The sequence below is a fragment of the Daktulosphaira vitifoliae genome, unplaced genomic scaffold (genome assembly GCF_025091365.1).
Source record: "Daktulosphaira vitifoliae isolate Bord-2020 unplaced genomic scaffold, ASM2509136v1 Scaffold_1, whole genome shotgun sequence".
NCBI lineage: Eukaryota > Metazoa > Arthropoda > Insecta > Hemiptera > Phylloxeridae > Daktulosphaira > Daktulosphaira vitifoliae.
In genome coordinates this window covers 9,702,094-9,725,920 of record NW_026099572.1, presented here as the reverse complement: position 1 = coordinate 9,725,920, position 23,827 = coordinate 9,702,094, and the positions used below count along the sequence as shown (strand labels likewise).

The 23,827-nt window shown below is 24.3% G+C and overlaps 1 protein-coding gene across 5 annotated transcripts in view; it reads left to right on the top strand.

The window, feature by feature from the left end:
- Nucleotides 1–21,994, top strand: part of LOC126910356 (ABC transporter G family member 23-like) — a 54,128-nt gene extending 32,134 nt beyond the window's left edge. For 2 of the 5 annotated variants that reach the window (XM_050692854.1, XM_050692853.1), the window contains exons 2-16: nucleotides 7,158–7,290; nucleotides 7,356–7,510; nucleotides 7,725–7,832; nucleotides 7,895–7,988; nucleotides 8,252–8,377; nucleotides 8,619–8,752; nucleotides 8,838–9,063; nucleotides 9,530–9,695; nucleotides 9,994–10,106; nucleotides 16,759–16,829; nucleotides 18,473–18,561; nucleotides 18,628–18,810; nucleotides 20,319–20,405; nucleotides 21,358–21,471; nucleotides 21,680–21,994. In XM_050692854.1, coding sequence (XP_050548811.1) covers nucleotides 7,158–7,290; nucleotides 7,356–7,510; nucleotides 7,725–7,832; nucleotides 7,895–7,988; nucleotides 8,252–8,377; nucleotides 8,619–8,752; nucleotides 8,838–9,063; nucleotides 9,530–9,695; nucleotides 9,994–10,106; nucleotides 16,759–16,829; nucleotides 18,473–18,561; nucleotides 18,628–18,810; nucleotides 20,319–20,405; nucleotides 21,358–21,471; nucleotides 21,680–21,912 — 2,032 coding nt within the window. In that variant the 3' untranslated portion in view covers nucleotides 21,913–21,994. The remainder of the gene's footprint in view (nucleotides 1–7,157; nucleotides 7,291–7,355; nucleotides 7,511–7,724; nucleotides 7,833–7,894; nucleotides 7,989–8,251; nucleotides 8,378–8,618; nucleotides 8,753–8,837; nucleotides 9,064–9,529; nucleotides 9,696–9,993; nucleotides 10,107–16,758; nucleotides 16,830–18,472; nucleotides 18,562–18,627; nucleotides 18,811–20,318; nucleotides 20,406–21,357; nucleotides 21,472–21,679) is intronic. The other 3 variants (XM_050692859.1, XM_050692858.1, XM_050692856.1) reach the window with 3 other exon arrangements.
- Nucleotides 21,995–23,827: the final 1,833 nt, after the last annotated feature.

Genomic DNA, 23,827 nt, shown 5'->3' with positions numbered 1-23,827 from the left:
AAAAAAAAAAAAAAAAAAAAAAAAAAAAAAAAAAAAAAAAAAAAAAAAAAAAACACATAGTAAAACCAATACCTTCTCAACTTCGCATCGAAGCTAAAAGATGTACAATTAAAAGATAATAGACCAGTATTCCAGAAATTATTATTATTTTAAATCTCCAAAGGAAGAGTGATAAAAATAACAAATTTTGCGTCTCACCTACAGCGGTTAACTTTAAATTGTCAATAATGTGGATGGGTGACCAATGGTCATTACAGTTTGTGACAGTTATTAACATAAAATTCAAGATAAATTCATAAAAATATACATTTATAGTGTAATTTATTAAAAATACTACACCCAATTTTTCCTTAAATAAGGTTTTTTTTTTCATTTTTTCATAAAAATGTACTCTATAAAATTTGATCTATTTTTATAATTTATAATAAATTTCAAGCTTATAATATAATTTTATATAATGTAGAAAAATTCTTATCAATGCGCTGCGGTAAATATTAAGTGTCACACTTAATACTACTTCCTCCTCACATTTTCTAAATCATTAAGTTCCAATATCTTAAAAGACTGGTTTTTGACAGGTCGAAATTTTATTTAATCTATTTTTTATTAAATGATAAAATAATAAAAATAAGTTTCTGTTTAACTTATGAAAGTTATCCCTGATAACTATTCTTAGAAAAAGTTTGTTTTTTTATTAAACTATTGAACTTTGGAATATGTATTAAAAGAAATTAAACGGCGGCTATTTTATCAAAACGACTTATTATTTGGAATAAAACAAACAAAGTTTTCAGTTTTCTAAAATTAATTTTTACTTACCATAAAATAATACTAAAGGGGGTATATTATCTGATATCTACTTAAATAACAATACTATTCAATTACAGAAGCTTATTCAAATGATAATATTATTAACACGCTTATATTAGTTTCACATGTGTGTTGTGTGTTTGTTGTTTGTAAATCTCCACACGCCACGTGTTATTATTCTCGCGTATCTCATCGTCTATGACCTTGAGACTAGACGTCGTAACGCATTCACCCCACCCCGCTCACCAATCACTGGCAACACTAATCCTGTATAATTTTAAATTTTTGGTTTTCGTACCCGTACACGCGTGCCTGTCATTAATTATTTACATATATAAACAAATTTTTATTTTGACTGACCAATACCGCCCGCGTTTAATGCGCCTTACGTATATATATTTATATATTCCTACCGCCGCTGCCTCCGTTTATACTTTAGGTATAATGTTCCCCCCGCCCACAAAACAAGGCTATACCTAGTGCATGATACGTTTACGTACTTAAGTCGCTTTACATGTATATATACATATTCTAATTACTATTAAAAATATATATTAACACGCTTTTTTCTCATTAAGAGATATAGAGTGTATTCATTCCGATTACAAAGGATGATTCCCATATCGCCATTTTTCGTCACTATCTCCATGTTCCTTGAGTGGGTAATTTACGCGCCTGCTGTTTTCCTTGGAGTGGTAGCCGTTTCTCAGACTCCCTCCCCGGAATCCAACCCTGTTTTTCCGTTACCCGTTACAACCATGATATTGATAGTAACTACTATCATAACATGAAACTAAAAATAAAAAATAAATATAGTTAAAAAAAAACTAAAAAAACACGCTTTTAAAGCACATTGAACTAAAAAGTTAAAAATAAATTTTAAAATAAGTTTAAAATAATTATGAACAAAAAATACTAGTATTATTGTGATAAAAGCGTCGGGCGCTCAATATACGAAAAATATGGCACAAAGCACCCACGCTTTTATCACAATAATACTAGTATTTTTTGTTCATAATTATTTTAAAAATTATTTTTAACTTTTTAGTTCAATGTACTTTAAAAGCGTGTTTTTTTAGTGTTTTTTAACTATATTTACTTTTCACATTAATTTTAACAGTAATTCTAAAAGTTGACATAAAGAGATTGCAATTTCTTCTGTCATTTTAAAAATAATTAAAAGTTATCTGATTTGTTGTGGACCACTCTGTATAAAAATATATATTGTTACTTTAATGATGAAACAGCAACTCGATATTCTGAAATAATTCAGGAGAAAGTAAATACTCTTTTTGCAAGACTGAGTAAATTAACATATTGTTTAAGCTGTTAAGTTAAAAGGTTAACTTCTCATTTATCTCATGAAATAATAATTTTATTTTATTAAAAAAATTCTTAAAAATGTGCCAATATAACGTGAATGTATTTCTTAACATTTTTTTTTCTCGAAATTTCGCGTTAATATACAATGTATGTTATAGTTTTTAATCATTTATTTATCATACAGATCGTTAAAAGTATTTAAAATACTTTCAGAAGTATCAGTATTTGAGTACAAATATATAAAGGGTGTTAAAAAGCTGCATCTATATTTAAGACACAAATCTTATTATATAATAGAACAAGGAAAAAAACGCTTTTCTGGGAAAATTACTTAGCGTGCTCGGATTTTCAAAATTTTTTTTTTCAACGAAAGTACTCGGTCACCAGACTCCGGGAAAATTATTGGCGAAGGTCGGAAAATTTTTGCCGCTCGCCCGCGAGCGTTTTAAAATTTCGACCGTTTTCGAGAAAAACGCTCGCTGACGCCAGCGTTTTACNCACATATATGATGTATGAGACTATGAGTTTATCTTTTGAATTGGGGTTCATCTATGATAACTATGATGTTCATCGTTAAATCGCAGTTACTAATATATTTATCAAAATTAAATTTATATTTTTATTTTTAATATTAATTTTATTTTAATATTAATTTTAATTTAAATTTACAGTGTGCCACTTATAATAACCTGCTAAATTTTTTTTTAATTATTCTATAATATAAACACAATTATTATATTTAGATTATTAATAATTTTTGTGTATAACAGGGGTGTATTTAAGAGAGATTGGCCCTCCTTGTANGTGTATAACAGGGGTGTATTTAAGAGAGATTGGCCCCTCCTTGAACAAGCACTATCAATATTTTTTTAGGCAACTTCTAATAAATAAGGACCTGATGTCCTTTTTTTTCATCATTACTTTAATTTTTGCAAAAAAATTTCTATAACATGTTTAACAAAGTAAAAAATATTAAATTTCCTCCTAAAATAATTTTTGAATAGGCCTAAAGGGAATACCTCATTAAGAGGCTTCAACCTTATACCCAATACATTTTACTATATTCTTTTTTTGAATTTTCCTGATTTTAATAATAACATTTTTAGATATAGTTTTCTATAGTTTTCACTGATTCTGAAGTAATAGTTTTTCTGAAAAACACTTATCGTGCCCGGCGTAGCCGGGTACTTCTACCGGAATCAGTGGCCTACTTATGATGACGGCCCGAAAAGGCTTACGCGCCGAAGGCGCGTAAGGCTCGAAGGGCCCCGGGTCTGGGGCGGAGCCCCAGCTAGGCGGAGCCTAGTCAAATATATTATTTTACAGGTCTTCTAATAAAATTCTATTAATGTTTATATTGAAAATAATCAAATGCTTTATTAATTTAATAATTTTTATTTTTGTATATGTCATTTATTTAAAAACTTCTTTTTATTTTTTTGAGAAAAAAAGGTAACCTCAATGTGTTAATTTATATCATAGAAATTAATTTTCTATCAAATTAAACACCTTAAGATTTTGAATATCAAATGAATATATTCTCTATGTTTGAACAATGTTCCATCAAAATAAAAAACCACAATTTTTTTCAAAAAAATACTTTATTTTCAATTAAGCAAATATTTTAACAATTATTTAATATTTGAATGAAATTTTAGAACATAGAAGTTATAAAATTATAAAAACCAGATTATAGTGAAATTTAACATACTATTATAAAAATATTTTTTATGATAGGCATGTTAATCACTGTCAGATATATTCGATACTTGTCCCGACTAAGATGCGTCTATACTGTGTCTCTATGAGTTTTTTTAGCATTTATTTCTAATAAGAAAAAAATTATTTTTGAAGTGCAACCTCTGTATACAGAGTGGCCCACCACTCACTGACAGTTTAAATAACTTTTGATCCAGCTNCAATGTTTATAACCGTAAAATAGTACATGAAAATTCAAATTTTTACAAACTTCAAAACGCTACAGAATATTTACTACTGAATATTAATAAGATATTTTTTTACTAAAATTTTTCTTAAATTCTACTCTACAAAATAGCTATCTTAGATTTTTTTTTTACATTTTATTTAAAATTTAAAAATAATTAATATTTTTAATAAAATGTAAAAAAATTAATTATTGAGATATAGTTATAGACCTAACGTATAACTATTATTTAAAAAAAAAATCAATTAAAAATATTAACTGGATCAAAAGTTATTTAAGTAGTCAGTGAGTGGTGGGCCACTCTGTATAGGATACGAAAAAAAAAAATTATCGAATATCACAATCGACATAGCTGTCTGCGTCACGTTCGATTATAACGTTTGACCGTCATGGACGGTTCTATTGTTTTTCTAAATTCTATTGTTCTATTAGTTATCAGTCAAAATTTGATTGCTCAATGAACGTTTAAAGTTCAATAAACGTGTAAAATGTGTGCATTCGAAAAATTTTGTAATATATTGTAACAGTATAAATATATATTTTGAATTTTAAAATCATACAACTTGATTTGTAATATTAAAATATTTTTTAAAAGTAATGTATTACTTTTTAATAACAATAATTTATTACTAATATATATAAATTTATAATTTATTAATGTAATTCACTTGGTGTGAATTTTAAAAAATGCACTGCATTTTTATTTAAAAATAATTTAATTACCCAAATTCTAAAATAAAAAAATTACAATTGCATACATGTTAAATTAAAAATTATTAATGCACTTTAAATTAAACAATATAACATTAATTTTCGAACATAAAGTGCTACATTATTTTACATGATAATATATTTAAATCTATTAATTTTTTTAATTATATTAATTAAAATAAAAGAGTATACATAATGAATATAAAAAAACCTAGTACAGAATAGATGATATCTGATTAAAATCACTATCATAAAAAACGCTTCAATGCAAATCTGTTGATAGTGTTTAATTTAAAAACATTGTTGGATTATTCCAAAAGCTACATTATGTCCTATTTCCTCTTTTATATCCTGATTACAAATTTTATGTTTTATATGTGTAATATATTTATAATGTATAAATATATAAAGGGAAATAGTTTTATTAAAAAAAAAAGTATTTTTAAGTATATAAATACTATTTCTCGAGAAAAAAATGTATTGATCCGTACATTTTTCAAAAAGTTATAGCACTTTAAAGTTATACATGTAAAATATAAAATTGAGAATTTTGACAAAAACTACCATATGGTACCCATTTTTACCGTGAAAACAAAATAAAGTTCAGAATTTTTTTTTCCATAATTTTTTAATTATTTTGAATCCCCCACTGTGGGCAGGTAAAGAGTCAAATTTATAAAAAAAATATATCAAATAATAAGTAAATATCTAAGTTATCTATAAAAAAAAATTATATTTATTCGGTCATTTTTCAAAAAGTTATGGCAATTTTAAATAAAAAAAAATTGAAAAAATGTCGATAATAATCGATTTTAAATTCGTAATTGGAGATTTCCCCCATTTACGGGGAACAAGGGAAATTTTTCTAATTTTTGAGGGTAATGTCTTCGACTAGATACGATTTGTGATCTTTTGACGTATCGTTGATAGAAATTCGTTCGGTGAGAGCTGAGAAAAAGTGGTAACAAACACAAAAAAAAAACACATCATAGTAAGATTAATTCTTTCTCAGCTTCGCGCATCGAAGATAAAATAAAAATATTTATTTTAGCATTTATTTATATTGTATTTGTTATACTTAATGTATATAATTCATATTATAAATTATAATTTAATACATATATTATTATTATTAATAAAAATAAATATAGATAATATTTATTATTAATATTTATCATTTATTCCTATTAATTTTTATTTGTTATTTTTTTTTTTATTAATAATGAAATAATTGAATTGTCAATCATGAATTATTATAAAAACAAAATGAAGATCAAATATAATAATATTAAATTATGTTATATATAAATAAATAATTATTATACAGAGTAATTTTTTTATCATAATTTGTCGGAGTTAGTGAATTGTAGTTTATTGATTTTATTGAAGTTCGGATACGTAATATTTGGGAAAAATATTTTTTATCGGAGTTTTTAAACAGTTAAATTAAATTAATTAATGCACTCTAAACAACAATAATTTAATTTTCGAAAATATAATGCTATCCTATCTAACTTTTGAAGAATTAAGTACCATCTACTGAGATAAGCTTAAATATACATCCTCTTACAAATGCATCCTTCGATCCTTCTGATCCTCTACCATAAACAACCGCACACTTTTTAATTAGCTAATCTCTGATGGCAATACCAGAACATGTCTTGCTTACCACTGCCATAAATTACCTGGATAGGTAGAGACGAATTACCCAATTGTCAATACAATTGTGAACTTGTGATAGGTCAAATGGTTTAAGTCAAGGTGCCCTAGACTAAGGTGGGCACTTAAGTTTTTATCAAGGATGATAATATGCCACCTATCCAATGGAAAATCAGTCAAGTCTGTGCAGTCAATGTTGGTCATTAAATAATTTTGATTGTGCATACAAAAATTTAAAAGAAACACAATAGATTCAATTTTCACACGATATCTTCTTAATGTATAATTAAAAACTTAAATAAGTTATGTAATTATGCACTTATGACTTTATTATTAGTACATACAAATTTTTGTGATAGAATAAATATTAGTCATAAACACAATTAATACAGGTTTTACTATAATAATATATTTGAATTGCTGTGTAGGCATTTGTCATTGATCAACATACAGACAGTATTGCATGTTATTTAATATACATATTTGCAAGAATATCAAAAATTAGTACCCCTAAAATTAATAACTATTTATTTGAATTATATAAATAATCATTTACTTATCATATTAAATAATAACATAGGTCATAGTATAATAAAGTTAAACTAAAATTTATTAATTTTAACTTTTAAATATATTAACAAATCAAAATGTATAATATATTTAATGTAATAAAGTTTATTAAAACAATAAAACTAAAAATTATTTTTAGCTATGGTCTTTTAGGACCTAGTGGTTGTGGAAAAACAACATTGTTGAATTCCATATTGGGAGTTCAACATTTGGATTCCGGTACAATTAACTTACAAGTGGAATCACTTTCAGATATTGGTTATATGCCACAGGTAAACTAAATTAATTAAGTACTTATTAAAATAAAATGTTTAAGTTTTTCATTGTTTTATTACAGGACATATGCCTTGATCAATACATTACCGTGAATGAAACCTTAACATATTTCGGCATACTTTACAAAATAGATAATGATACTATTAAAAGTAGAACACAAGATTTAAAAAAAATTTTGGAAATAGACTTTTTAAACTCATTCATTAAAGATTTAAGGTGTACATAAAAAAAAAGCTTTGCTATTTTAAAAAACACCACTCCTTAACCAAAAACATATTAAAATATCAAAAACTAATAAAAATTTTAAGTTAATAGTACATAATTTTAATTAATCCCCTAAAAAAATGTTTTCTTAACATTTCAAAAAGTCCTAGCTCATTATATTAATGTCATTGATGCATTATAAAATAATACAAAATGTATATTTCAGCGGAGGACAACGTAGAAGAGTTTCACTAGCAGTTTGTTTACTTCATGACCCTAAATTAATAATATTAGATGAGCCTACTGTAGGCCTTGATTTAATACTAAGTGTAAAGTATGAACTTTGATTTTCTAATGAAATTTAATCATGTATTCATCAATTACATTTATATTTAGTATTTGGAATCATTTTGTGAATCTCGCAAAAAATAACGGTAAAACTATTATAATCACGACTCATTATATTCAAGAAGCTTCTCAAGCGGACAAGGTAAATAGTTTAAAATATTGATACGGAGCTTAGAAAATCAAATTTTTAAATATTTTTGAATCCAATTCCAAAATCAAGAATTTTCTATTCAGAAATTAATAACAAAATATTAAGATAATTGTACACTATTTTACGAGAGTTTATAATTCGAAAAATAATTGTTAGAATTATTAGTAGATATATGTAATGAATGATATATTTAATAAAAGATGTACAAACATATTTTTAATAACAATTAATTACTAAACTTATTTCATATTTAGATTGGTTTTATGCGAAATGGAAAAATATTAAAAGAATGTTCACCTAAAAGTTTATTAGACCAATATGATACTGATTCGCTAGAAATCGCTTTTATAAAACTTTGTGAAGAACAACCCATTAATGAAGTAATATAAAAATTTATAATTTTAATAATTGTTCACTATATTCATCCAATATTATAATTTAGTTGACTAATACTAGTATTGTGTGTCAGAACATAAACATTTTAGTAAAATATTACTGTAAAAAAGATTACATAATTTTATTATATAATAAAAATTTGATCAACTAATCTCAATTCTAATAATAAATTTGAAACCTAATATTATTATTAAATACAATGAAATAAATAATTGTTTTTTTTAGAATGAAAATATTAGCTTACCAAAAAATACAAATCGAAATAAAACGTTGCTGGAAAAAAATCATTCCAATTTCTCTCGGCACAAAATTAAGGCATTAATAAAAAAGAATTGGTTTATATTTTCAAGAGATATTCTGTAATTAAATAAATTAGTTTAACGATTAAGTATAATATAAATTTTGAACTATTAATTTTTTTTTTTTATTAATAACTATATGAAGTTATATGATGTTTGTACTTTTATTGCCATTTGCTCAAATGTTCAATTTTAATTTAACATCTGGGACTTCATTTAAGGATATTAACATAGCGATTTTAAATTATGAAGCAAATACATCAAGTTGTACCAATGCCGTGGATTTAAATAGCTGTTTATTAGAAAACGATTTTAATGGAACATTAAGTTGTGATATGATAAATTATTTAAGATCTCTTGATTATAATATTGTAAGCATAAATATGAAAACTTTATAAGATGTTACTTTTAACACTAGCTACTTAATATCTCTCAAAATAATGATTTTTTTTTTATTGGCTTATGTTAGTTACATATGGATATTCATTTATCAGTTATAAAATATTTTTTATTTCATATTTTATATCTTATACGGTATCAAATTTATTTTATAAATAACAACATACCTATTGAATTATCTTAAAAATAGAAAATTATGTAATTAAGAAAATGACTGGTCGATATAAATTTTTGGACCATTATTTTGGACATAAGGGATGAACAATAAAAATATTTTTAACAGATAAAGGGAAGTGGCGAGTGTTAAAAGAATCACTCAGTATGAATAAAATCTATAGGTATAAAATTTTAGTGCTATAATATTTAAATTATTAATAATAGCATTATGAATAATTTGTTATTTTAAACAATTTTTTTTTCAAATCTGTTTTATTTAAGTTGTATATAAAAAACAACGACGACGGAATTAAAGCTGTAAATAAAGGGCGTGCAGTAGCATTTATACATTTTCATTATAACTACTCAAAAGAGTTACTTAGATTTGTAAATTATGACGATAATTATTCACAAGAATCGACTGGAATTGCTTATTTAGATAATGGAAGTAAGATTAAATTAAACTCATTTGATTACATTTATCATGAATTAATTAATCCTACTATTTTACTCTTATTTATTTAAAAACTTTTATAAAGGGATCATTTTATTTAAAATTTTATTTTTTATGTCTGTATCTTCAGTTTATTTTTTTTTTTTTATCCATTAATTCTTAATAATAGAAAACACTTTTCTATAATGTTGCTTGAACGAAATACTAGAAAATAAAGGATTAATTTTATTTCATACGAAAATAGCATTTTTTTTCTATGAAGTATCATTTAATTTGTTGGCTATTGTTTAAGATTTTTTGATCAAACAACAAATGATTAATGATATATATAACGGAATTCAATTCATATTGGATAATGCTGTGAGTAAATGTGCTGCTAACAAAAAAGGAATACAACATCCATTGGTATGTATAATAAAATAAAGTTACTTTTAAAAAAAATGTTTGAATTTTCATATTCATGTATTTGAAGTTTTTAACGCATAAAATGTAAGGGAAAACATTGTTAAATAGTGAAAAATGTTATTATAAATTTAATTACACAAAATTTGAGTACGAATTTTTGGTACTTAATTACACTACTTGTGTGTAAAATCAATGCGTATATTAAAAGTATAATACTGAAATATGGAAATTAATCAAATAATGGAATATAAGACTGGATAATTATACAATTGTAACTATAAAAATCGAAAAGGCTGAAAATTATGAATATAAATGGTACATATATATGTTTAGGTATACAGGGTGATCAAAACCTGGTATGACACTCATTTTCTCAGAAAATATTGAAAATTAAATTTTATTATAGAGAAAAAATATCAAGTTCAAAAAACTTTACAATAATATGTAGTTGTACACGCACTACATTAACCGACAGACTAATTGAATATTTAAATTTAGTTGTTTGAGCGATGTCAACGCTGAGTGAACAGTTGTACCACATTTACAAGTAAATCCAATATGTGACACTGATGCAATTACCAAATTTATTTTGTATGTTCTTAGTGGACTGTATAGAGGGTAAATTAAATGACAACAGCTAGAGAGATAGTTAACTAAAGATATCATTTTAGCTTCGATGCGAAGCTGAGAAGGTATTAATTTTACCATGATTTTTTTATTTTTTTTTTTGTGTCTGTCACTACTTTTTCTCAGCTCTCACTGGACCGATTTCTTTTAACAATACGTCAAAAGATCACAAATTGTATCTAGTTGAAGACATTACCCTTAAAAATTTAAAAATTTTCCCTCGTTCCCCGCAAATGGGGGAAATATCCAAAAAAATTACAAATTTAAAAATCGACAAATTTTGTCATTTTTTTCACTTTTTTTTCTTAAAACTTCCATAACTTTTTCAAAAATCAACAAATCAACATAATTTTTTTTTAAACTAAAACCTTAGATATTTTCCTTTCATTTGATATAATTTTTTTGAAAATTTAACACTTAACCTGCTCATGGGGGGGGATTTAAAATTGCAACTTTTTTACAAAAACTAACTTTTTCAACTTAATTTTTGAAAATGTTCCGGAAATACTGCGTCCTTTAAACATATATCAAATTAAAGCTTATTTTATGTACTATAAAATGAAAAAAAAAAATTTGTCCCGACACTTTATCTTCTGCATGTAAACAGTTGCCGTAGTTAAAAAAACACTATTTTTGTGTTAAAATTTTCGATTTTCAATTTTTAATTTTCAACTTAAAAATGCTATAACTTTTCGAAAAATGCATGTATCAGCACAATTTTTTTTTTTCTAAATACATTATAAGTATATCTTCCATTTGACATACTTTTTATTAAAATTAGACAATTTTCCCTTATATAGAGGAGGTTCAAACTTTGAAACATTGTATAAAAAATAGAACTTTTTCAACTGAACTTTTGAAAATGTTCCGGAAATACTGCGTCCTTTAAATATATATCAAATTAAAGCTTTTTTTATGTACTATAAAATGAAAAAAAAAATTTGTCCCGACACCCTATATATATACTATGTGCAAATTGCTGTCGAAATTTAAAAAAAAATGTAATATTTGCGATAAAAATCGCCTTCTATAAGGATGTTTTTTGTACTTAAAACTGCCATAACTTTTTCAAATATTAACTAATCAAAATAATATTTCTTTATATTGAAACCTTAGGTAATTTTCTTTCATTTGATATCATTTTTTTTTGAAAATCTAACACTTATTCTGCTCACAGGGGGGATTTAAAATAGCAACTTTTTTACAAAAACTAACTTTTTCAACTTAATTTTTGAAAATGTTCCGGAAATACTGCGTCCTTTAAACATATATCAAATTAAAGCTTATTTTATGTACTACTAAATGAAAAAAAAAAATTTGTCCCGACGACCTATCTTCTATGCGCAAAAGGCTACCGTATTTAAAAATATGCTATTTTTTATTAAAATTCTAGGTTTTGTATTTTATTTTATTTTAAAATATTTTATTAGGGGAATAAACTGACTTTCATGAATATTATATAATTTCATTGACATAGAATAAAGTTCATAAGACATATGATATTATACTTATTAACATTTTTTACTTTTTTAAAGTCGAAAAAGTAATTTTTAAATTTGAGTTAGCTTAAATAGCCAATTTTATCATGCAACAAAAATCAACGAATAGTTGCCGAATGGGTAACACATTGATCTTTAATGCCTAGGGTACGAGGTTCAAATCCATTTGTGGCTTCTAAAATTTTGCATTTTTTTTTTGAGTTAGAATAGAATTTTCAAATCATTTGATATTTATCTCATTTAGATTCAATAATTTCAATAAATATAAAGGATCTTATCACTATAGTCTCCCCTCGTGAGAAGAAATTGATATTCATGTTAATATTATTTTACTATGTGGTTCTTTTTCTGGCTACGATTTATTTTGCCAACCCTCACTAGACCTACTTTTTTCAACGATACGTCAAATGATTCATTTAAGTTTATGATATTTAAGTTAATGATTAGTTTAAGTTATTACTCTTAAAAATCAAAAAAATATTCCTTATTCAAATAAAAAGTAGCTTAACTAGATTTGTCCATACAAACAATTAAAATCATTAATTTTTAATATTCTTAAATTATTTATTGTCGAATTAAATTTGATATGATAAAAGTATTCAACTACAAAAGTAAATAATTTTACTTTATAATTTATTAATTTTTTAACTCTATTTCTGTGTGCTACTACCAGTCTATAATATGCCAAATTTTTTAGTAATATGTTGCTATATAAATCATAAATTTAAAAAAAAAATGATTTTTAGTTTCACCTGAAGTTAACGATGGAGTTTTACAATTATAATTATATTTTTGATAATATGCTCAATTGAGTAAATCTTTTTAACTACTTTGGTTTGATTGGTTCATTTAATTAAAGTAAATTATTAAAATTAATTAAGTTCTGAATATTTCAATTGCAGAATTTTTTTAAACACCAAAAGTTATTAGGATATGATTACTATTCTTTCTATTTCAGTTATCTATTACGATAAAAATGTAAAAAAATCGAATTTTTCTGACAAATGTACTGTAATTAGTAATTATAAAATTTCCAGATTGCATATTAATCTTAAAAATTTCATTTTTTTCAATTTAATAATGTCAATTTCAAACTTGCAAGTTGAACTATAAGTTATGGTAACAAATTCATTTTTTAGCTTCGATGCGAAGCTGAGAAGGTATTTTTCATTAAAACTTTCACTTTAAAAGACAATAAAAAATAGGTTCAAAATGATTACCTTTAACATATTAAAAATCAAAATCAGTATTAATTTAATACAATTTTTTTTGTTCTTAATTATTTTTTTTTATATGTAAATACTTATTTTTTAATAATAAGTAATAATATTAAAACTTAGAAGTAATAGAAAAAGTTTAATTGCACATTTGAAAACATCACGAAAAGTTTATTTAGAAAAGTATATTTTTTTTCTGATGAAAGTTCCTTTTGTTTAGTGTATTTATTCATAAGTAACAAAATTTTTTTATTAAAAAGTATTGCATAAATTCCTTTAAATTTGTATACGCATTAAAAGTATATGAATATACAACTCCTTTTTATTTTTATAATATCTCCGTAAAAATTACAATATTATATTATTGAATACCACTTTCATACTCAATTTAATTACTGTAATTATTATGTATTCATATATTATAGTTATAAATCGGGGTAAAATTAAGGGAATAAGTGTTATTGTTGTTTTTGAAATAATCTACCAATTTCATTTTTTTCTATTTAATAATATTTATTTCAAACTTGCAAGTTGAGTTAAAAGTTATGGTAATAAATTCATTTTTTTTTTATTAAAACTTTCACTTTAAAGAACAAAAAGAAGTAGGTTCAAAATGATTACTTTTAACATATTAAAAATCAATAATAATTTGAAAATAATTAATTATAAAAATTATATAATATATAATTAAAATAATTACTAATCTGGATATAATTAAGGAAATAGGAGTTGATGTTGGGTTGGGTTGGTTACATTTTTAACTTTATAATGCTATAACTCATTGAAAAGTGTACGAATCAACACAATTTTTTTATGAGAAATAATATTTTTTAATAATCCCTTTTTCATTCGACATACTTTATCTTAATCAGGGTATTAATAAGAAACTAGCAGATAATGTAGCTTTTGTAATTATCCACCAATTTCTTAGAATTAAACACTATCTACTGATTTGCATCGAAGCGTTTCTTATGATAGTGATTTTAATCACTGTCAGATTAAATCTATACTGGACCCAACTATGCAACATCCCCACTATGCCGCGACCCCACTGTGCTGGGTTTTTTTTATTTCTATGCTTACAAGTAAATAATTTTTCTTATTGACAACAACTAGGTAAATAACTACATTTATGACAACAAAGTTATTTTATGATTGCAAGTGAAATGGTTGATTTTGTACACTAGAAAACAACATGCATTTACAAAATGATTACCAAACTATTGTTTCAAACCAATCATACAATCAAAAATCAAGTAGATTAAATAGACTTATAAAACTAGTAACAACTTACAATCTGATATTGAGTTCTCAAGCAACATGTATAAGTAAATGTGATATTATATTAAATATACCTAATATGCTTAAATGTGAGCATTACAACTAAAATTTTCAATATAATGTTTCAAATTAATGAATTGTCAACTCAAAGAATTAATACTCTTTTGATTTTAAGGTAATTAGTAAAGCAGTGTAAGCTAATTCTAAACTACATATACAAAAAAAAAAGAAAACTAATCATATAATTTATCAATGGAGTATGTCATATAAGGAACTAAAATGAGATCAATAACTAATATTCAATTTTGTGAGGTTCAGTGTGAATGTTTAATTTGAGAAACTAGATAGTTTCTGAGAAGACAAAATAAATTTTAGTTGAGGGATTACAAATGTGAGTATAGACAAAATTTGTGAACAAAAATTTAATATTAGCGACTGATCGACAATGGATTTTAATGATTATAGGTAGTTTTACATGACATATTGTCAATGAGTAAAACAATTTTGAGATTCAACTGGATAAAGTTTTACCACCCACCTCCAAGAAGTATTAGAACTCTAGTGAATGATTTCAACACTAATTTAAGATTTTGACTTTGACTATTTAATGTACTATTACAATATCTATTCGATATGACAACAACAAAAGCGTAATAATTAACTTATATTACCAATAAACCAATATTTAATCAGAAATTTGAAATCAACCACGAGGTTTCTAAACTTGTTTTAAGAATTTAAGTTAGGAAATAATTGTAAGCTAAGTTCCTATAAATTACAATAATAATGTGAATTACCGTTACAAATTTTGCAAATAAGATGATAGCAATAATGGTTAAATAAGAAAATTTAACAATTGAATGAGTTAAAACAAAACCAACGGCGAAGGTCACAGGAATTAAATCTTCACAACTGGTCCGACAGCAAGGCAATCCAAAAAACGAATGTCGAGAGATGTTTAAGCGCATAACCGCTACCCCGACAGACTCATTTGACCAGTGATAAGAGAAGTAACGGGTGACCATTCAGTGTGACCACAATTTAAAGATAAACTTTGCTAAGCGTAAACAGTAGTTAAACCATTATTTTTTTCGTCCCTTCAAGGAGAAAAACCCTTATTTATAATTTTCTTAAATGGGAACTTATTTTTAACTTTATAATATGATAGAAAAAAAAATTACAAACAATTTTGTTCTTATAATTTTTATTATCGGATTACTCGTTCGTCCGTTACAGCTTGTTAAAGTTAAGTGATTTTAGGCCAAATTTCTATTGTCATTTTACTGTATTAAATACAGAAGTTGTTATTTTTATTTTCTGTTGCATAAACCAAATTTTATTGATCAAGTTATGACAGGAAATTAGCTATAAAAATTTACTACGCACTAAATAAGTGATAACAATAATAGATTCAAACCGGTTTCGGTGTATTATTAATAGCTAAGTCTATGGTTTTGTAAGACTAAAGGTCTAACAAAAATACCGGTTGCACTGCCACCGATATTATGAAACGTAATTAATGACAATATTTTTTCTGGAAGTCAAAATCTTTAAACAATTATAAAACGAAAACGGTTGTTCGGATAAAAAAAATTATAAGAATAAAATTGTTTGTAATTTTTTTTCTATCATATTATTAAACCAAAAATAGTGGTTCCCATTTAAAAAAATTATAAATAAACATGTTTATCCCTGAAGGAATAAAAAAAAAATGTATTTAACTTCATATTATTGTAGTTTTATAAACTTAATAATTTTTCGTTTTAAAACAAATTTAAATTCTCAATAGTTTCTGAGAAAATAAGTGTCTTACCAGATTTAGATCACTCTGTATATCTTATGCACTATCAATAGAATTACAAAAGTTATCCTTAAACATTTGCGTACTTGTCTTTTCAAATATAATCGGAGCTAAATAAAATCAAATATATTTCATTTTATCTAGCTCTGATTAGATTTTAGATTGTTATCTTGTAAGGTGAAATATAAAATAACATATTTTAAATTGGTATGATTTTATGTTTTTAGAAAATAACCAAGTTATATGGAGATAAAGTACAGATTTTAAGACATGAAATTATGGCTAAAATTATTGTCTTGTAAGTAATTTTAACTAGTTAACTATCAAATATTTTATATATTATTTTACAATTATTTAATCTATATCTATATATATATATATTATAAGTATTTAAATAACCCTAAAAAAAAGAAATAAAGAAAAGTACACATCAAAAGAAGGTAGTCGTCCTAATTAACGCGCTTATATTAGTATCACTTGTATGTTGTGTGTTTGTTGTGGGTTTGTTTGTAAATCTCAACCAGCTACGTGTTATTATACTCCCGTACCCCGTCGTCTATGGCCTTGAGACTAGACGTCGTAACGCATTCACCCCACCCCGCTCACCTCTCGCCGGCAACACTAATCCTGTATAATTTTANCGCTCACCTTTCGCCGACAACACTAATCCTGTATAATTTTATTTTTGGTTTTCGTACCCGTACACGCGTGCCTGTCATTAATTATTTACATATATAAACAAATTTTTATTTTGACTGACCAATACCGCCCACGTGTAATGCGCCTAACGTATATATATTTATATATTCCTACCGCCGCTGCCTCCGTTTATACTTTAGGTATAATGTTCCCTCCGCCCACAAAACAAGGCTATACCTAATGCATATCTTTAATTTTTCAACATATATATATTTTTAACTATTTTTGCAAATTATATTTTTGGAATAAAATACATACCTAAAACATTTAATTTAATTGATTTTTATACATTTCATCGGATTGTTAAAATTTTAACTATTAGATAAATTCTAAAATGTTTGAAAATGAGTCGAATGAGTCCAAATTTCTCATTCAATTCAAATTTGTACGGTTACCTTTTTTTGGTGTAATCTATAAATTAAAAAATAATTTTTTTGGAGTTAATCTATTATACATATACACTGTATACTATATGCTTTATTATATATTCTAACACACAGTTTTTTTAATTATGATTTATTCATAAAAATATATAGATTAAGATTTATTTATTTTTTATGAATCATTGTTAATGGAAAGTATTTTGTAAAAAAAAATATATCCAAAGGATAAATGTTAAGTAAGGTTAAAGGGTTTCATTATATTTTATATTTTTAAGAAAAGATCAACATTTTCCTATTAAATGGAGAATGGCCTAAAAAATATTAATTGGTTGATAAAAAGTTTTGTTATATTACTTATTAAAATATCAACATTTAAAAAATTAGAAAAGGTCAGGTGAATGTTAAGAATTAGGAACTCTATTTTTTTTTAACACATCGAAAAGAATTATTCCACTATGCGAACCCCCTTAAAATTTTGATACTCTAAAATCTACTCTTAGAAAAAAAATATATATATAATAATTTTTATTTTATGGTTTATAAAATTAAAAGAAATATTAAATTTTATAAAAAAATCATTATATGACGAAAAAATGATTAGTATTCTTAATAAATCACACTTTATATATTTTCAACAAATATTGATTTTCTCTATTATATTTATTCTACTCATCACCACATCTTTTAATTTAATCTTTAAAATACAGAGCAAAGTTATCCAAAAGCACCCTAATCTTCATATATAAATATGATTTTCAGTATCACTGGTTCAAGAGTTATCATTGGTATTAGCAAATTTTTAGAAAAAAATTTAGGGTCAATGCATAAACCAGATAGGTTTTAATGATTTTTTGTTTAGGTTTGTGTTTTACTTTTCGAGTATATACTCTGCAAGTTTTTTGTTAATGGCTAAAATGGAAGGTTTATTAATCCGATCAATTATAGCAGGTACTTAAATTAATAGTATCAAAATTATTAAACATAAATCAAACTTAAATTGATATTTTATTTCAGGTGTTACAATAAAAGATTTATTGATTTCATTATTAATAAATAATACACTTGTAAGCTTCATTCAAATTACCATTATGATGTTAATATGTTACATTTGTTTTAATAACCCGTTTGCTATTTCAAGAAATCTTTATTTAGTGATTGTCACCTTCATACTTACATCTGCAACAGGATTTTTTTACGGTTATTATTTAATTTAGCTCAATATTAAAATAAAATATAAATTACTAATTGATGTTCACTCTTCTTAAAAGTACAAAAATTTTAATTTTGCTTGTGCATAAGATAAAAACTAAGCAAATGCAATTTTACCCGGACTATTCAATTAATAATATAAACTAATTTCTATGACTTTTTTATATTTTTATCGTATCTTAAATCACATTAGTTATAAGAAACTCAGTACAGTGGTGACGTGGCCATAGTTGGGTTAAGTATAATGATATCTGACAGTCATTAAAATCACTAACATAAAAAACGCTTTGATGCAAATATGTAGATAGTGTTTATTTTTAAAAAATAGGTGAATTTATCCAAAAGCTACATGATCTCATATTTCCTTATTTATATCCTGATTACAAGTTTTATGATTTATAAGTGTACTATATGAATATATATATATATATATAATATATATATATATATATAATAATAATAATATATATATATAATATATAAATCTATAAAGGGTAATTGTTCGTTTTAAAAAAAAAGTATGTCACATAAAAAAAGAATATAAATAGGACTTATCTTAAAAAAATTATGAGGATCCATATATTTTTCAAAAAGTTATAGCTTTATAAAGTTAAAATTTAAAAAAGAATTTTTTCACAAAGGCTGTATTTTTTTTTATCAACTTTGATGTCTTTCATCGTGAAGACAAAATAAAGACCGAATTATTTTTTTTTAATATTAAAGTATATTCTATAAGCTTTAATTTAAGTTATATATAAAAGTGTCAGTATTTCCGGAACACTTCCAAATATTAAGTTGAAAAAGTTCTGCTTTCTATATGCATTTTTAAGTTTTGAACCCCCCTACATAAAGGGAAATGGTCCTATTAAAAAAAAAAGTATGTCGAATAAAAGAAGTGTATAAATATTATTTCTCATAAAAAATGTGTATTGTTTCATACATTTTTCAAAAAGTTATAGAATACGGTTGCCATTTTCACATTGAAGACAAAATAAAGTCCGAAATTGGTAATTTTTAAATTCGTAATTTTTTTGGAGGTTTCCCCATTTACGGGAAACGAGGGAAATTTTTTCAATTTTTGAGGGTAATGTCTTCTAGACTAGATACGATTTGTGATATTTTGACGTATCGGTTCAGTGAGAGCTAAGAAAAAGTGGTAACAGACACAAAAAAAAAAAAAATAAATAATATATGAAATTCCCATTATAGTAAAATTAATACCTTCTCAGCTTCGCATCGTAGGTAAAAATTATAGTAAAATAAAAATCCTAAAAAAGCAATTGTTACTTTTACTCTATCGGTACAATATCGCTTAAAAAAACATTATTTTTATCAGAATAACTCATACTTTATATCTCTATTTTCTTTTGTTTTTTTACAAATTCTAAATTTTTATTTTAAACAAAGGTCTGCATAATGTAGACGAATTCATTTTTACTCGTTAGAAAGACATCAAATGATTACTATTCACCATTATTTCATGTTTACATTTCTAGGTACATTTGTTGCTGCAATATCAAAAAATAGTACCGAAGTAATGTTCATGACGTTTGGAAGTACAATAGCTCAAACGTTTATTGGAGGTAATGATAAGAATTATATGAAATATATTGATCGCTACTTTCAATTTATTATGTGAAGAGTGAATGTGTCAAACGTTCTATGTGCCAAAAAAGTGAAAAATTGTTTTATTTCTAATTAATGTTCTATGTGCCAATGGCCACAATCTTGTATGTGTTTCAAATGTCAATTAAATTTTTTACTTGTACAAAATTGCATTCATAGATGGTGTTCAATATGTGAGACATGCCCATGTTACCATTGTTTTTTGTGTTTTCTGAACAAATATGTTTTTGGCACATAGAACGTTTGACACATTCACTCTTCATGTATCAAAAGCTTGATTGTTCTAATGGATATTAAAAATGCACATTGCAAGTTATTTAAATAAAAATGTAGCTCAAATCCATAAGTTATTATGGATTTGAAACTTCAGTATTACTGTTTGACAATCCAGCTGATAGAAAGCCAAAAATTTTAAAAGTACAATATAACACAGATTTATAGGATGTTATTGTTTTATCACTATACTTAACTATGATTAAGATTAAAATCCTCCTAAAGCAAAAAATATGTTAGAGAAGTAAAAAAAAAAATTATTTCTGACGAATAAATTTTTAATAATTATTATGTAACAAACATTGTTATTTAAATTTGTATAGTAGGAGATATATTATTTTATTCATCCAAACAAATTTAACGAATATATTATATTATAACATATAATATTAATCTTATAAAAATGTTTTTATAAATTATTTTTTAAGTTGCTATCTAGATTTTTAAAACGCACTAATTTATTTTAGCTCTGTTAAAAAATTTCCAAAAGTAACAGATTTTGAAAAATAACTACAGTTATCGAAATTGAATTTTAGTCTAATCTCGAGTAGCTATTATACATAATATACAATATAATACAATACATACAGGATCATACACTGAGTTTAAAATATAACGATGTAACCTCTCTTTTAGGACTGATAACAAGTATAATTCAAATATATTTTATTTTGAGGTACGACGTTGTTAAAATGTGTGAACGATATTCTTCAACAAAAATATACCGTATAATAATGTATGTAGTTAAAAGTATGTTTCAATTAAAACAATAATATTATTGAAGTAAAAATTTAATTTTTACTTCAAAATAAAGAAGTTTTGATAAAAATTATAATTTTAAAATATCATATTTTGTCATTATTTATAATGAAAAACACTATATGATAATAAAAGTATGTGTTTCAATTCATATAATAAAAGTTTTAAAAAAAAACTAATTTTAACTAAATGTTTATAGGTATAGTATGGCCATTAGAAGCACAGAACTCTGTATTAAAAGTTATGAGTGAAAATCTACCAATAACAGTCTGTGGACAATTGATTAATAATGTTCTGGTGAAATCTTGGTCCATTATGCATCCATTAATATTAATAGATTTGATTAAATCTATTTCTAATTTGTTATTGCACATAATAGCTGTAGTATTTTTAAAATTTATTATAAAAGATCCATGGAATATTCAAAAATAAAATTTTGTTTACTTTTTCATTCGAGCAGATAAGAAAATATTGTTTAAAAAACAATAAAGAGAGCAACTTATTATGTTCAATATTATTTTATAATTAATTTTTATTATATTATTTTATTTATTTACGGATGAACTGAATGATAACATAACATGTTAATTGTGTGACACGAAGTAAAAGATTAAACAATAACAAATATAAAGATGCTGGTATGATAAATTTGTAAATAAAAAAATCAATAATAGAGTTATAAAAAATAATAATTTAAATCACGATTTAGAATACAAATTTTTTTAAAAATTAGATATCGGGATTACAATTATAAAATATTTAAGCATAATAAATGTTAGTTTGTTCTTGTAGGCATGTAAGCGAATCATAAAACATATTTAAGTGCAAAGGTGAGTTATTTAATAATAAGTTATTAACAAAATAAATGCCAGAGGTAGTTGAATATTATCCCATATTCGTTTTAGATACTGCAATATTAAGTAAGCTATAATTTTATGTCATCTTATTTAATACTCAGATAGTTCAGTGTTGGGCGGTTGACAAGAAAGTGGAGCAGAAAATGATTGTAATAGATATGAGAATGTTTAGATGAATGAGTAGAATTTCTAATTATTATAGAAATATTTACCTTCAATAATTAATTGACCAAATATATATTCAATACACAAAATAGTTACTTCAGTATTATTGTTTGACAATCCAGCTGATAGAAAGCCAACAATTTTAAAAGTACAATATAACACAGATTTATAGGATGTTATTGTTTCATCACTATACATAACTATGATTAAGATTAAAATCCTCCTGAAGCAAAAAATATTTTAGAGAAGTAAAAAAAAAATTATTTCTGACGAATAAATTTTTAATAATTATTAAATATTAAAAAATGTTTATAAATTATATGATTTTTTTAGAGAATTTTTAGATGGATGAGTGGAGTGACTAGAAAAGATACATTAAGTCCAAAAAAGAGACGTAGGAATTTTATTGAATGCGATATGACGGCGACTACTGTGGGGGTTTATGATGTTGGAGATAATGTCAAGTGGACGTTTAGGATAAAGGCGAGAAAAAAGAAGAAATAGATTTAATACTCTTAGTTGAAGAATTGTGAATTAATTCGTTGAAAAATTTGTATACGAAAAGAATATATGGACAGGTTAGAACAATAATACCTATCTAATTCGATATTTATAAAATGTATTTATATTTTAAAAAATTGAGAGGCAAAAATAACATATTTGAAATGACAATTTTTTTTATAATTTTAAGCTGATTATGAACAAAAAAATCATTAAAATATATGCTGACATTATTATTATAATTGCTATTTGAAGGGCACAATAACATCCATAATTTTTTTCTATAAATTATCATTATAATAAACATTAGGTTTACAAACAAAATTGAAATACTTGTGTAATAAATAATTTTATATCCATCGAAACAGAGAAGCCTTTTACAATTTTTGTTAGATACCAATTTATTTTTAAAAGAATATTGTCAATACATTCATGTTAAGACACCTGAATATATGATCACATACAATAATCCTTATGAGTTTTAAGTAATTAATTTTGATATTTGTAACAAAAAAACCATACTGGTTTATAACATAAATAATTATAGTATCCATTGAAACAGTGAAAACGTTTACAATTTTTGTTAGAGACCAGTTTGTTTATAACATAATGATGTCAATTCTTTCAGTTGGTGTTTTGCATTCGATGGTTCTTATATTTTCTGATAAATTTCAAATGTTTTGACTATATATTTACACAGTAAAATTTTATTTAGTTTTGAAATTATTATCATATTTATCAATTAATCTAAACGGTACGATACTATTACAAAGTGAATCAAAAAATTCCATTAGTAAGTGGCACATCGGAAAGATATTTTATTA